The sequence below is a fragment of the Chelonia mydas genome, chromosome 4 (genome assembly GCF_015237465.2).
Source record: "Chelonia mydas isolate rCheMyd1 chromosome 4, rCheMyd1.pri.v2, whole genome shotgun sequence".
In the NCBI taxonomy this organism is placed as follows: Eukaryota; Metazoa; Chordata; order Testudines; family Cheloniidae; genus Chelonia; species Chelonia mydas.
Genome location: NC_057852.1, coordinates 70,146,135 through 70,162,797, shown reverse-complemented (window position 1 = coordinate 70,162,797; position 16,663 = coordinate 70,146,135). Strand labels below are relative to the sequence as shown.

General features: G+C 40.3%; 1 protein-coding gene across 24 annotated transcripts in view; it reads left to right on the top strand.

Moving 5' to 3' along the window:
* The window catches only part of NEK1 (NIMA related kinase 1), a 144,313-nt gene extending 128,134 nt beyond the window's left edge, over positions 1 to 16,179 (top strand). For 23 of the 24 annotated variants that reach the window (XM_037897511.2, XM_043545964.1, XM_043545952.1 and 20 more), the window contains 4 exons: positions 3,125 to 3,336; positions 6,857 to 6,990; positions 7,260 to 7,392; positions 14,853 to 16,179. In XM_037897511.2, coding sequence (XP_037753439.1) covers positions 3,125 to 3,336; positions 6,857 to 6,990; positions 7,260 to 7,392; positions 14,853 to 14,866 — 493 coding nt within the window. In that variant the 3' untranslated portion in view covers positions 14,867 to 16,179. Of the gene's footprint in view, positions 1 to 3,124; positions 3,337 to 6,856; positions 6,991 to 7,259; positions 7,393 to 14,852 lie in introns of those variants that run through there. The other variant, XR_006290712.1, reaches the window with a different exon arrangement.
* The last annotated feature ends 484 nt before the right edge of the window (positions 16,180 to 16,663 follow it).

The following is a 16,663-nucleotide window of genomic DNA, read 5'->3' as shown; positions in this document are numbered from 1 at the left end:
GGCTCCACTTATTGTTTGGTATTCTTTCTGCTTCTGATGTACTTACAAAAACTAACAGCAAATTTTTTTTTCTTTGCTAGTGCTCTTCAAATTCTTTTTTTGGCTTGTCTAATTATACTTTTACATTTGACTTGCCAGAGTTTGTTCCTTTCTATTTTTCTCAGTAGGATTTGACTTCCAATTTTTAAAGGATGCCTTTTTGTCTCTAACCACCTGATCAGTTACACAGGGTTTGTCTTCACTTACAAGGCCTTTCACAGCCTATTTCCACTCTGCCTATCATTTTTCATTCACTGTCAAGATGTTGACTCCTGCCTCTGATTGGTCCACTTGTTAAATTTTCAAATAAGCACCTTTGTGCTTTCTCCCATGCAGCCTCTCCATGCTTGGATGTAAACATCTGCAAAGTTACCTCAGAATCCTCCTTTGCTGTGACTCCTACAAAAAACTTAACAGGATGTTGGTGTGCTGAGACCACTGCCTATCATGCTGACCAATGTTGTTTCCTTGTACTCTCTATCTGTTGAGTCTTGCTGTGACGTTCCCTCTGGTGTTATCTGGACTGGTGATCTGCTAGGTCACTCCAATCCTTGACTCTGGGAGCCAGCCTTACCCTGCTCTGCTGTGAGAACCCCCGCTCCCGGGATGTTCACACACAGCCTCTGGCATGTAAGCTGCTCCTTGGATTGTGCAACCAAATGAGACTAGCCAATACCTCCGGTCCCAGACACAACCCTAGGAACCTCTGTCTTGCAGTGTCCAGTTATGCCCGCTGGACGCTGCAAGCTTATTTGAGTTTGTCAATTTAACAAAGAAATTGATATGCACCAGGTTGTTATCCCAAGGGGAGTCTCTTATCATGCTTCAAACCAAACGAACTGCTTCAGGTAGAATAAACAACAGATTTATTAACTATAAAGATAGATTTTAAGTGTTTGTAAGTCAAAGCATAACAAGTCAGATTTGATCAATGAAATAAAGGCAAAACGCATTCTAAACTGATCTTAACACTTTCAGTGCCCTTACAAACTTAGATGCTTCTCACCACAGGCTGACTGGTTGCTCTTTAGCCAGGCTCTCCCCTTTGATCAGCACTTCAGTCACTTGGTGTGGTGTCTGTAGATGTAGGTGGAAGAAAGAGAGAGAGCATGGCAAATGTCTCTTCCTTTTATCATGTCCTTTCTTCCCTGTTGGCTTTGCCCCTCCCCCCCCTTCAGAGTCAGGTGAGGATTACTTCATCACAGTTCCAAACTGACCAAAGGAAGGGGGGGTGACTCCCTCAAGAATCTAACAGATTCTTTTTTTGTTGCCTAGGCCAGCGCCCTTTGTTCCTGTGAGGCTGGGCTGGGTTTGTCCCATACCTGGCCTGATGAGGTGTGAACTGCCTCTCTGCTCTTGGAGAGTTTTTGCCTGGGCTTACTTTAAGCCATGAAGATACATTTTTCAGCCTCATAACTACGTACATGAAATTATAACCTATAATATTACTGTAACAACAATGCTCAGTGCATCATGAACCTTCCAAAGACACTCGACATGATAAACTTTTCATTGGATACCCCACAATCATTTTACAAGGATGAACATGGGGGGTGTAGGGTGTTGCCCCGAGGTACAGAGCGTCACACTTGTTTTATACTGAGAGTGTAAGTTCTTTGTGGGCAGGGGCCATCTTTCTGTTCTGTGTGTACAATGCCTAGCACAGTGGGGTCCTGTGACTAAGGTACAAATAGTAATAGAATAAACATAGCCAAGCCACATTTCTAATTGGGGACAGCAGGGGGATGCTGGGGAAACTAATGTGCTGGCCTTTTACCGGTGGGGAACACTGTCTTCAAGCAAACCAAATTTATCAAATTGTTTCAATGAAACTTCAGTTTGAACAGAAGTGAATGTGGCAAAGCATAAAATACCACCAGAGGCTGAAGACTTGTGGAAAATATCCTGCTAAGTCTTACAATTTAAAAATGGTTCAGTAAGTTACTGTCATGAGCTGCTGCTAAATTTAAATACTTCTGTGTATTTTACAGTGTAAATGTATTCTTGCAAGACTGGGTGTTTTGTACTGTATTATATAGGTATAGAAAACAGATGTGGTACTGTCACTACTTATCAAGTACCTTACCACCATGGCTTATCATGTTTCACAAATTAAGTTGCACTATTACAGTGAAGATTCATTCAGGATAAGTGTAACTCTGTATCCTGGCTTCTTCCTCAGTGAGAGACAGCTGGTTTGCCCTTCTGTTTCTGAAAATGTCAGAGGGAATTCATACTTCCCCACAGGGCTCTAGGACTTGTTTGCTTCCCTTCCATCCTTACCCCAGTTTCTCACTCCAGCAAAACAAAGAGAGCAGGGGTACAGCAATCCTGCTTTATCCACTGCTATCTTAATTTGGGGGAAGCAGCGAGTGAAACCTTTCCCCCCCCCCCACTCTCCTTTTGCTTAGCGGACCAAAACTCTAGGGCTTTATTCAGAGACAAAACTAATGCTGAGCTATTTCCCTTCTCCCACACACTTCATTGTGGTGGGACAGACCTAGCAATGCTGTGTCTGCAAGATGATCCTCTCAGGTGTCACAGAATGAGAGTTCTGCCATGACTGCTCCCAGTTCTAAGGGCAGCCTCTTGCCATTCATTGTATTCAAGCTGTAAAGGAGAAAGAGCCATCAGTCTAAGTGAATGCAAGATGTTTTCTTTAACAAAAAATGGTAATAAGAAAAGGAGGACTTGTGGCACCTTAGAGACTAACAAATTTATTTGAGCATAAGCTTTCGCGAGCTACAGCTCACTTCACGTAGCTCACGAAAGCTTATGCTCAAATAAATTTTGTTAGTCTCTAAGGTGCCACAAGTCCTCCTTTTCTTTTTGCGGATACAGACTAACATGGCTGCTACTCTGAAACCTGAAAAAATGGTAATGTATCATTTGCCAGTGTCATAGTCTTAACTGCCACACAAGTATAAGGTTTGGAATGACCTTTCTACCTAAGATAAGGAGGGGAAATATCACCCTCTTTCCAAGAATATCCCTAAACATTTTGGTTCAGATTTAGAAGAAATTTTAGAACTGTCTGGATGGTGTTATCTTTATTTGTTGTTTGTGTATATTTTTCTTCTCCAAGTATGTTTGGTGAGGCAGATACAGACTTGCGGGCTCTTCAGGCCTCGATGGAACAGTTACTTAGGGAGCAGCCTAGTGAGGAATTTAGTGAAGAGGAGTTGTCTACCTTAAAGGCAGATACTGCAGCACGCATAACAAATGGTACAGAGTTGGATGATGAGGATGACAACAACCCCAGCAGTGAAAGTGTACTTAATGAAGAATGGCAATCAGGTATAAATTTTGTTACTTGCAATTTCTCTTACTGATGTTAGTGCTATAAATACAGAATTCAGTAACAATTCTATAAAGGGTTTTAGCATAGTCTGTATAAAAGACATTATACAGAATTAAGCTTCATTTTATTACAAAACTTGGAAAAGTCAAATTATAATTAGATCTTATTTAGTGTTATAACATATAACCAGTGTTGAAGGGAAATGTTTAGTCTTCAGTGAACAAAGATTACAAATGAGTATGAAGTAACTGTTATCTAGAACTGTTACCTTCAGGAAAAGTCTAAGACTATGCACTGCTGCACATAATCTTTTCCCACCTACAGTGCATGATTGTGTCACATAAATGTGAACAGGGAATATAAACTGGTGTGACTGGAGTAAATGAGAAGCTGCATTAGAATAAAGCATACAAGGGACAAGAGGTTTTTCAACCTTGCCATTACTAGAAATATCTAAAAAAGAAAAGGAGTACTTGTGGCACCTTAGAGACTAACAAATTTATTTAGTTAGTCTCTAAGGTGCCACAAGTACTCCTTTTCTTTTTGCGAATACAGACTAACACGGCTGTTACTCTGAAACTAGAAATATCTATTAATGCAGTGGAACTGAAAATATGATTTAGTTCGTTTCAGAAAATCCCATTACCTTGCTGCTTTTAGGATGTGATGTTAGCAGCATAAAATGCTGTACTAAAGTCTTAATCTTACACTTCAGGTTCTAAAATTCTAGTTAAAAGTAGAATATTTTAGTACCACTTAAAAAAGGCAAACGTGAAAATTTAGGAAGTGGTCAGGATAAATGAAGGAATTTTAATGAGTTCTACGTTGTGTGGGAATACAGTATAATTTATGCAAGTGTAAAAGTGTAACAATATTCAAGAAATAAGGTTGTATAGATATCCCTATCATTCTTGGATTGATGTAGGGTACGTCTCAACAAACCAAACATATGTGATGTCCTTGTAGTATAATACTTTATTTTTTTATGAGAGATCTCAAAGACTTTTATAGAAATTAAACAAGCCTCATAAACTACCACTGCTTTTCTCCTCCTAATTCCCACTTGTCTCTGTAGATGTCCCCATTTTACAGGTAATTAAAAGTGTTGTTCACTCGTGAAATTTTATCAGAAGTCTCTCGCTATTGGTGTCTTCTTAACGTGACTCCAGGAGCTGGGGCATTATTTCATGAGAATCTTAGCTTTCATTTTTAATAAAAAAAGTATTTTAGACCTTATGGTACAGAGTAAAGCTTGAAAACACAACTCCTACAGGCTCAAAATCCAGAGGGCAACCTCTCCCCCTATAATATAGTGCTTTAAAGATGTCATGATTTGAAGATAAGCTTATGAGTTTTTTAACACTTTAGGTTGGCAATACTAGATTAAGCTTGTAATTTGGTCAATTCTGTAACTTGCCACAGTCATGGAGAGCGTTAGTGGTAGAACCAGCTATTAGAATTTGGAACTGGAATTTGAGATTTCTGGGGTTTAACTACTAGACAAAGCTACCTACTTTGCAAAATTTGTTAATGTAAGCTTTATGACAGTACTTCTGGGTTTCTATTGGCAATTTAAAAAAATGCACAGTAATAGGTATGTGCTCCCTATGTTAAATTGGAAACACAAATCTCCTCTCAAAGTCCATGCACCATGTTATACAGATCTCTGAGCTGTTGTCAGAAGTGAACCCAAGGGTTGTGTGCATGCATATTGTTTTAGGGTGAGATTTAGGACCGTTAGGTATTCACCTTTGAAAATCATCCCTTAATGATAAAGATTGTATATGTTCTGCCTAAATTAGTGGATGGGCGCATTTTATTAAGCTGTTAGAGTAGAACCTCAATGTTACGAACACCAGAGTTACAAACTGACCGGTCAACCACAGACCTCATTTGGAACCGGAAGTATGCAATCAGGCAGCAGCAGAGACACTTCCCCTTCCCCTCCCCCGCCTCCAAAAGGCAAATATAGTACAGTAGTGTGTTAAACATAAACTACTAAAAAAAGAAAGTTTAAAAAAGATTTGACAAGGGAAGGAAACTGTTTCTGTGCTTGTTTCATTTAAATTAAGATGATTGGAAGCAGCATTTTTCTTCTATATAGTAAAGTTTCAAAGCTGTATTAAGTCAATGTTCAGCTGTAAACTTTTGAAAACAACCATAACATTTTTGTTCAGAGTTACAAACAACCTTCATTCCTGTGGTGTTCATAACTCTGAGGTTCTACTGTATATAAAAATGCTGCTTAACATGTACAAAGCAATAGAGAAACTGAAGAAACATTTGCTGTTCCTGTTTCTACTCCCGTTGAAAGGTCTCTGAATTGTTGGTTTTTGACGAGATAGCATGTGGTTTTCCGTAGATGAGGTATTATCTTGGTGTCCTTAATGTAAAGAAATTCCTTAATAAATACGAGTGAGCGCCAAGCCTTAATAGCTCATCTCTCTTACACTAATTCTCTTAGATCATGTCTCAACTCAAAAAATAAATTGTGTTTTTAAAAAGTGTTGGCTAACAGGGTTTAAAATAAGAATTTCTATCTTGTGCAGGCCAGGCAAATAACACTTTATAAAAAATATTTTAGCTGGTTATGGTTCACTCTAAGCTCCCACATGTATTGACCATGTCCAGCTAACAAGTTTAAAAACATGACTTGTCTTGTCTTCACTATGTGCAAAGTCCAGCTGTTTTTCTTCCCTGCACACTAGGGCACGTATAGGCTAGTTTTGCTACCAAATCAGGATGTGAAGTGAGAAGTTGGGAGTTACCTAAATTATGACTAAAAAAAGGAGGACTTGTGGCACCTTAGTCCTCCTTTTCTTTTTGCGGATACAGACTAACACGGATGCTACTCTGAAACCTAAATTATGACTGGGTCTTCCCAGAAGTCACCTTCTGTGGCTGGAGAAGGATGTACCTTAGCACAGAAGGAATCCAAACAGATGATTCTTTATATTCAAATCTTTATCTGCAGATGGAAGATTAGATGCCAGATTAAGGACTCATTTTGTAGGCTTTTGCAACCTGCCATGTAGTGTTAGACCCATTTTTGAGACTTGTGGAGTGGTTACATGGAACTTTACCCAGCAATTCTGTTTCAGTGCCAAGCTTAAGTCAGATGTCTGTTTTGGGACAGCTGTTTTATTCTTTTATGTGAATTGTTACTGCTGGTTAATTTACAGAGTGGGGTGTATGGAGAAGACAGCTACGTAACATTCCAGCACCAGGGACACTCCGACTGTATTGGTTCCACAGAGCCACATTCACGCACCTTCTTTCCTCACAATTTCTTCAGATCATCCAAAGGAGAAAGTCTGTTACTGCTTTTAATTAGTGACTCAGTGCTGCTGTGAATGTGTGGTAGCATGTGGCACATTCTTGAGGTGAACTGCCTTCAATTTGGTTCACAGGTCTGGGTGGACTTCAAAAGTTCAGGTACATGGAAGCAATATATTCAGAACTGAAGTGGGATTAAACTTTTTGAATGGTTTCTCCTGTTGTATTTTCCTTTCCTAGACAACAGTGATGGGGATATTGCCAGTGAATGTGAAGCATATGACAGTGTCTTCAGCCATTTGGAAGAATTGAGATACAATCTGGAGCGGGAAATAGGCTTTGATAAATTCATTGAAGTTTATGATAAAATAAAGGTTTGTGGAGTGCTCTAAGTGAAAAATAGATCAATCTACCTTGAGTTGCTCATTGCTGCATAGTGTTATATGACTAGAATTTATGAACATTCCTGTAACTTCATATTCTGTTCTGCATACTAATGCTAATACAGAAAATTTCATTCTCCGTGACCTAAAGGAGAAATGTTTGTGTTAATCCATGATTCTTTTTATAAATTTGTAAATTGTTTCACTTTATGTTCATTTCAAATTTTAAATTGGACCACTTGCATTTTCTACTCTTATAGGCAATACATGAAGATGAAGATGAGAATATTGATGTTTGTTCAACAATAGTTCAGAATATTCTGGGAAATGAATATAAACATCTGTATGCCAAGATTCTTCATTTAGTGATGGCAGATGGAGCCTATCAGGAGGGTAATGTTCTTAACACTTTATTGCAATTGCATACTATTTCTGTATTATATTCTCCTACCTAGATAATCTCATTTGTGATAGTCTCTGACATTAATAATATTTTTTCTAAAACAAACAGTTTTAAACTCCATTATTACATATATTACTTGGATTAAAAACTATCAGAAATTCACAAAGGATATCGGGGAAAAAAAATAATCCTTACAGGAAATAGTAGTTAAGGAAATTTATCAGATTTCTCACATTGAACATTTTTTATTCATACTGTGCACATTCACAGAATCATAGAATATCAGGGTTGGAAGGGACCTCAGGAGGTCATCTAGTCCAACCCCCTGCGCAAAGCAGGACCAATCCCCAAATAAATCCTCCCAGCCAGGGCTTTGTCAAGCCTTACCTTACATTCCTTCTGTAGCTAATCACAGATGTGCTCCTAAAGGTGAAGCTGGTTATTTATCTCTGGAGCATATATGAATGAGGGCAATAAAGAAGGAATATAATAAATAGTAAAGCTTTCAAAACTAAAATGATTTTGCTGGAAAGCGGTGATTGTTACAAATTCATTATTGCTTTTCCTTCAGTGAGTTGCAATGGTAGCTGAACCAGGTTATCTGCAGCTCCTATTCACTACTGCACAGGTTACTCTTCCCTTTCTCAAAAAAGTGTCAAAAAATGCTGTCCATCATGCTCCTACTATCGCAGTACACTGGCACACTTAAACTAGCTGCACCTTTTCAGAAACCAAGCCAACATTCATGATTCTGATGAAAAAAGCATTGCCAAATTCTAGGACTGGGCTGAAATTATAACATTCAGGATAATAAACTGAAGTACTACTTATACTTCAAATCTGAATAGATATTGGTATAGGGAGAGAGAACACAAGAAGACAAATTCCCTAGGGAAATCCTCAAGCATAGGCAGAACGTGCCAGTGCTACTGCACTCGCCTACTTCCATGACACCAGTGGTCAAGACAACAAACTGTTGAGAAGTTAAAGCTGTTGCTGATGGATGCAAGGTTTGGTAATAAACAAAACCATCACACACAGTGCTTGTCATCCAGCCTCTGTAATGGAACGTCTCTTCCAAATCAGAGTGACCCTCTTGGCTACTCAGTATAGCAAACGAGGGAACCAACAGCAAAGGAAGCAAAGTAGCAGTCCTGTTTTTCCTTGAACTTAAGATTCAGAAGAGACCCTACCTTGGACACAGCTCCCATTGGCGAACTGAGGCCACTGGGAGCTGCGGGAGGCCGTGCCTGCGGACAGTCAATGTCAGCAAAATGTCTTGTGGCCTGCAATCAGATTACCCTGATGGGCCGCAGGTTGTCCACCACTGCTCTGGACAAATTGGTGTGGATTCCTCTTGCAGTCCTACATTCCCTAGAATGGTGGTTAAATAGGAAAATATATAATATGGGGGGGGGTGTACCTTTTTCCTGCCCCCTCCCAACCAAGACAGTCATTACCAATGATTGTCTCATATGGTGGGATTCGCACCTAAGGATATTGTGAACCCACACATTAAAGGTAGAGTGAGAAGCTGCTTGTCATGTGTCCTTGCACTTTGAGCAATTTACAAGGCTTTACCGTGCTTTTTCCCCTCACATCAAAGGCTTCTTGGTTTAGATACAGACCAACAATGCAACCACAAGATACTAAACTGGCAGGTCAGGGCACAGTCTGATCAGCTATGCCAGGAAAATATGAATCTCTGGGACTTTTTTTTATCAAGGAAGATATTTCTCCCATTGCTGCTCATTTACTGGGCTCCCAGAATCAGTTGGCTGACCCCCCTCAACAAGAGATTCTCCCAGTGTCATGAATGGGTTCCTTAAGAACAGTGTACTGAGGACTGTCTTCCAAGCCTGGGGTATTCATTAAGTCTCAGACCACTGATAAAAAGAGCAGGCGCACTAGTTCTCCTATGAAATCTTGAACACTGTTCCACAAGAAGGCACTGAGACATGGGGTCCAAAAGGGAGAGTTCCTGTGAGGTTCCAAGTGGCTCCAATATTGTGAAGTCTTCTGAAGCATATTGTAACAGCCAGATCTTAAAACGGGATTTGGTACCAAGGATATCTTAAATTTTGGACAGTCGTACCCAGGTTACTAGAGGTTCTGCCTGAAAGAGATCTGTGTATTCAGACTCTGTTATCCCTTTGATACCTATACCATCATCGTGTACTTCTGCATTGGTACCAATAGAGTTTGACCCAGATCTTTCTCCCATCAGGAATATGGGTTCTGTACTATCGACAGTGAAGCTGGCTTTCACAGGAGATCATCTAATTCTTACCTATATACCATGGTTCCAAAAGAGTTTAGATATGCTAAAGACCTCCATGTCTCCACTAAGCCCGGATCTCTGTTACTAAACCATACCGGTCATCTTGCAATCTGCTGGGTCACCAACTCCACATCTGTCACTGAGGCCATTTTACTCACCAACTTCAGTCATCCAGGGCAAACCATTCTCTCTCTCACACCCACCCACCCACCTGTTTTCACCTCCCCCTGAATATGTTGAAGAGGACTCTGACTCACAAATTTTAGTAAAGGGTTCTCCTGTATATTCTAGGAGGCATCATTTGCCCACATGTACTGACACTATGGAAGAAACAAGACCTCAACTCCCACCCACTGAGTATGACCAGTGGTTGATGTCTTTCCTGTGTCCTTTGGACCCTCCCCCAGTGGGCTTGTTGGGATCCTCTGGCTATTTACCTGTTCCAGTTTAGGTCAGCATCTACTCACTCCCAAAGGGAGCATACACAGTGTCATTCTTCTCAACCTCCTCTCTCATCCTCCCAAACAGAGGAGGGGAGACTTTTGAGGATCAGGAGGCAAGGGCTGACAAAGAGGTGACACCTGTTTGTTAATATTTTGTCGCCATTGCCTGATGAAGCCATCATGACTTCACTACCTTCCATGGTGGATGACTTCAGGATGTTTCAGGAGCTGATGAAGTATATTGCCAGTATGCTTCAAATTCCATTGGAGGAGGTCCAGAATTCTAGCCATAAACTCCTGAACATTTTGCACAGCTCAGCCTGTATGTGTAGCCATCCCTGTCAATGAACTTTGCCGGAGCCTGCTAAGATTATCTGGCAGACTCCAGTTACCACAGCACCTACTTGCAAATATGCAGCTAAAACGTACTATGTCCCAGTCAAGGATTCTGAGCTTTTATTTTCTCACCCTATACCTCTTTAGTAGTGGAGGCCATCAATGGATAAGGTAAGCAGTGCAATTCTAAGTCTGCCCTTTTCTCCAAAGATCACAAGAGACTTGACCTCTTCGGTTGTAAGTCCTACTCCTCGGCCACATTACATTTTCAAGTTACGAACCACCAGGTGCTTATGTCAAAATATGGTTATTTAAACTACAAGTTTAATTCTCTTATTCAAAACTTACCAGCTGAGCATCAGAAAGGTCAACTTTTGGCAAAAATATCATTACAGACATGCCTCCTTTAAATGCTACCTACGCTGCAGCACAGTCCATAACCACCATGAGTGTGATGTGACGAGAATGTTGGCGGCAGCTGTTGGGTTTCCTTAGTGAGGTTCAGAGTACTGTTGACCTTCCTTTTGACAGCCACCAAACTATTTGCTAAGTCTACCACTGACTTTCTTCACCCTCTGAGGGACTCAAGGACCATGCTCAAATCCCTCGGGATCTATACACCTGTGAACAAAAGAAGGTTTAGCAGGTCTTCACAGCAGTCTCTTCTACACCATTTTTCTAACTTCCATAGGCCACCTGAGTTACCAACCAAGAGACCCAGTATTCAAAGAAGCCAGCTTCTGCCACAGCTACTTTGTCCCACCATTCACATCTTCTAAGCACCAGTTTTGATGGCTTGGACAGGAGTCTCAACCGTTTAGTTGACAGATCTTACTGCTATACCATCCTATGGTCAATCCCCCTTTTGGATACCATCTCTCTCTCAATTTCAAGCTGCATGAGAGAACATAACATCGGACAAATAGATGTTGGAAACCATAACATCTAGTTACACCATTTCATTTCAATTCCATCCCTTGCCCACAACCCCATCCCTTTTCAGCTACCTATCTCATGCTCAATTGCTGACACAAGAGATTGCCTCTCTTCTGTGTTTAGGAGCCATAGAACCAGTTCCTGTATAGCACAAGGGAAAGGGATTCTACTCAAAGTATGTTCTGGTTTCCAAAAAACAGAGGATGGAGGCCAATCATAGACCTCAGACATCTGAACACACATGTGAAACAAAATAATTCAGGATCGTGACCCTTGCAGGCACAATTTCCTCTCTAGATTCTGGAGGTTGGTTTATGACTTTCAGCCTACAAGAACACATTTTCATGTGGTATTCCAACCTTCTTACAAGAGGTTTCTTCTATTCCTGTTCAATTAGGACCATTACCAGTACCAGGTGCTCCTTTTTGGCCTCTCCTTGGCTACAAGGATATTCTCAAAGGTTATAGAAGTCAGCCACACACCTTCATCATGGAGGCATAATCATCTTCTCTTATCTAGGCAATTAGTTGTTCAGGGCGGCCCTTATCAGAAAGTATTATCAGCGGTACAGGTGATACAATCCCTATTCTGCAGCCTAGGCCTCCAGCTCAATCTCAAGAAGTCCATTTTGATACCACTTCAGCGTCTAAATTGTATAGAAGGTTTTCTGGATGTGCTGGCAGGCAGGGCTTATATCCCTTCCAACAGATTTCTCACCTTCTAGAATTTCATCTCAAGAATTCAGTGCATTCCCCAGTTGGCAGTGAGAAACTGTCTTCAACTGCTGGGGCACATAGCAGCTTGTATTTTGTATTTCAGCATGCCAGGTTACATCTTTGGTGTCTCCAGTGATGGCTTCGGATGGGCTGCAGACTACCCAAGCACAGTCTGGACAAGCCTATATCTGTTCCCCAGTGGGTTCTGCAGTCACTCAACTGATGGAAGACCCTGTGAATATCGGTGCCAGAGCCACATTTATCCAAAATCCCTCTACTGTCATGATAACATCAGATGCATTATTCTTGAGATAGGGGCACAGCTGGGACCCCACACAATTCAGGGCAAATGGTCACTGCAAGCACCGCTCTTCTGCATCAACTTTCTGGAGTTGAGAGTGGTCAGAAATATTCATTTTCACTTTCTCCTTCTAATCTGAGCCAATTCAATCAAGATAATGACAGACAGCATGGCCTGCGTGTATTATATCTATTGTCGGGGGAGACACATTCCCCTCTCTCTGCACCAAAGTGATAAAACTCTGGAATTGGTGCATAGCCAATAATACAGTCATCTCAGCTGAACTGACTAGGAATAAAAACACCAGGACAGATAACCTCCGCAGACATTTCTCCATAAATTACAAATGGGAACTAAACACCTAAGTCCTCAACAGACTATTCTTAGCTTGGGGATTCCCAGAGGTCAATTTTTTTGCCCCAGCAGCCAATATGAAGTGCAACAAATTCTGTTCCAGGACAGGTTTTGAGCCTTAATCTCTAGGAGATGCCGGTCTCATTTCATGAATAGGGAGCCGTCTTTTTATGCGCATCCACCCCCACCATTGCTTCTAACGGTTCTCAACAAGATCAAGCAAGACCGCACGGTAATCATTTTGATTGCTCCACTTTGGCTAAGATAGGTTTGGTATCCTTATCTCATCCAATTTGCCTCTTACCCATCTATTGTCTCAGAATGCTGGTCAGACGCTTCACCCCAACCTGGAGTTCTGCGGCTCCTCGCATGGGTCCTCAGTGGTTCTCAAGGTTAGAGATTTCCTGTTCCTTAGGAGTGCAACAGGTATTAATGAATAGTAGAAAAGAATCTATAAGATATAATTATCTCCAGAAATGGACATATTTTTGGTGTAATAGGTGAAAGCTTTCACCTGCTCATTCTTCTCTTTCCAGAGTCTTGGATTACTTGTTAGAATTGGTAAGATTGGGATTTTTTTTGAGTTTCGTCAGGGTTCACTTAGAAGCGATTCCAGCTTTTCATTCTCCATTAGAAGGTTTTTTGATCTTCATCCATTCTATCATAGTGAGATTTCTGAGAGGTCGAGTGAATCTCATCCCACCAACCAGAGATCCTTGTTCTTAATTGCCTCATGAAACATCCTTTCAAGTTACTAGCTATGTGCTCCTTCTTACATCTATCTGTGAAGACAGCCTTCTTGGTGGCCATCATCTCTGCCCTTAGGGTCAGGGAACTGGGGGCTCTAATGGAAGACCCTCTATTCAGTGTTCTCTACAAAAAGTTGTTACTTTGACCCCATCCAAACACATTTTATCAAAGGTTTTTTCTGAATTTCATATTAATCAGACCATTCACCTTCCAGTTACTTTCCCAAAGCCACATCAGACTAGATAAAAAACTTCTTTCCATACCGTAAATGTGAGGAGGCTGTTATTCTTTTACCTGGATAGAACCAGACCCTTTAGAAAAATCTTCTAGGCTTTTTTGTGCCAATTGCAAACAGATTGCAGTAATCCCCAGTCTCTATGCAGAGACTCTCAAGATGGATCTCTGGTTATATTATATTACCTGGAATGAGTTGGCTGATGATCAACCTTCCTCTAGAGTGATAGCTCATTCTACAAGATGACAATCTACATCTCTAGCTTCTCAAATATGTTCCACTTGCTGAAATCTGCAGGGTTGAAACCTGGACGTGTGCACCTACTTTCTCCAACCATTATGGTTTTGGTTGATGCTGCAGGAGGCAATGCAGTTGTCTCTTCAGTACTGAACTTTGCCCTGAAGCTCGCTCCTCCTTAGGGAGGTACTGTGGTGGAGTCACCTGAAGTGGAGCACCCCTAGGGATGTAATCAAAGAAGGAGCGATTACTTACCTCGTGCAGTAACTAGAGTTCTTCGAGATGTGTCTACCTAATGGTGCTCCACTACCCCTCCTCCTTCCCCTTGTGGAGTTTTACGATAGAGAAGGAACTGAGGCCAGTTTGCCCACACAGTGCTTTATATCCTCGGTGCGGGGGCACATGTATTGGCTGAATGGGCACTATTACCAAAAATCTCTGATCAAAGGTGCAAGGGCATGCGTGCATTTGAAGTGCAACACCCATATGGACATCCATCTTGAAGAACTCCAGTTACTACATAGGCTGAGTAATCTCTCTTTCTTTCTTAGTAGTGAAAGGATTTCATTGTGATAACAGCTTTGTTGTATATGATTTAAGTTGAGCAGGCCATATAGAGTGCAGGAATCTTAAGAAGTTTATCAGTCCAGTAAAGATGTAATGCTATTCTTTGCTTTACAGGCTTGTATGCATAGTGCTTTCAGTGCTGTTTTGAAGTCTGTTAACAATTTTTTTAAAGTTGTTCATTTCAGTCTTATTTTGTAATAGAGTTTTTATCGTATATGGTTGCTTACTTAACTATTTATCTTATTAAGTTTTACTGAATCTGCTAAATTTGTCTTTTTTTTCCCCTCTCTACAGATAATGATGAATAAACCTGCCTCAGGAAATGCGATATGTAGGTGTCTGGATTCTGTACAGCAGAATTGCGAGTTACAGTGGAAAATGTAATAACTGAATAAGGAGCAAGAAAGTGGGAAACCTAAGAAAAGCATGCTGATTGCATGAAGAAGATGGAAAAACATGCCTATATTTCAGATGAGATGTTTATGTATTTCCTTTTATATGTTTCCTCATTTTTAAAGTTACCTGCTGCAGAAATTACACTTTATCTTAAAAATTTCAACCAAAGTATATGGAGGATGGCCCAGAAGATGGTTTTTGTTTTTTTAAATCAAGATAGATTTATCATGTAATAGAGGCCTTGCCATATTAATTGTTGGCTGTTAGGTGTAAGCAGTTAAAAGGATTACCATGTTTTGAAAATACCTGCTTCTAGCTCTTCACTTACACACTAAAAATAATTCTGTTTATCCCTACTAAAGATTGTATTTCATTTTCAGTTGACCAGTTAGACTGTATTTAAATAACCACATTGTGTCAGTAGCCCAAGTTTGAATATTTCACATCTTTAGAATAAAACTGGTAGCATGTTGAAGTTTCCATTTGTCACTTTTTAACCAGTGTCACCTGAACTATCTTAATAGTTTTTGCAAATTGAGGCAAACTGGTCTTTAACACCTCATTGAAAAAGTTAATTTTTTTTCAAAGGGGTAATGGAATCCTTTGGAACTGGAGAGTTTCTACCATAATCTTTCTAGCAGACACATTCATATTTTGAATTTTGCTATCTTCTCTAACTATAAAGCTGTGCAAAAGTTAAGGCTCCTCCCCCCTCCAGCCCCCCCCCCCCCCCCCCGCCACACACACACACACAAACAAAATGGAATAACCTTAAGTACTGTTACTATTGTCATTTTGACACTGATGATTTGTTGTGTGATCTCCCAGGACAATATATACCTAGATTTTCCCCGTACTCCGCTCCACTGTCAGAGGGAGCACCATATTGGCAAAATACGGTGTGGTTTTTTTCCCCAGAGACAATGGCTAGAAAGTGTTACTAGTCTGTGTGTATAACAGGTCAGGTATTACAGATCAAATGAAACTTACAATTTTCAGTTACCCTATTTTGGAGAGATGGATTTTCAACCCCTGAGTAATAGCAAGCTCAGGTGGAAAAATTTAAAAATTAAATTATTTTAGCACTAAGTGAAAGTTAATATGTACATTATTTCTAATCTTCATAAATAAATACTTGATTTTTGTATAACTCTTTATTTTTATGGTGGTATTACTATTAAAAATTCCTCTCTTGCCCATTGCAGGGGGGCAAAACAATGTTAAATTCTTTTTGCTTCTGTGGAATTGTTTGTTTGTTTACATGTTTTAGAACCAGAGTGTAAAATTAATTGGAGGAAGAGGGTCAAAATCCTTTGTTCTCTTGGCTGGGTTATCAATTTAGGAATCCACAGTGAGATTCCCACTGATGTCAGTGGGAGATTGTACAAAGATCAGAGGTAAATGGCAATGATGTATTACCTAAACTTTCAGTTGTTATTTATTGAGTACCTTAGTATTGTCTCATTCAGTAGAAAAATTAACTTCACCTTTACGACCCATCCTCTTCCTATCTTGTGTTTCTCTTCTTTCCCCATCTTTTCTCTGTTTCTCTTTGTCTTTACTACGTCTCCTTTTTTATTCCCTCTGCATTTCATTTTCTGCAACAACTCTGTTCTTCCCTCCAGGCTTTATTCTCTTCCTCTTTCCCCATTTTATCCACTAAAATGATCAGTAGTAAAGTAGTTAAGCCTGACATTTCAAGTGTCTGT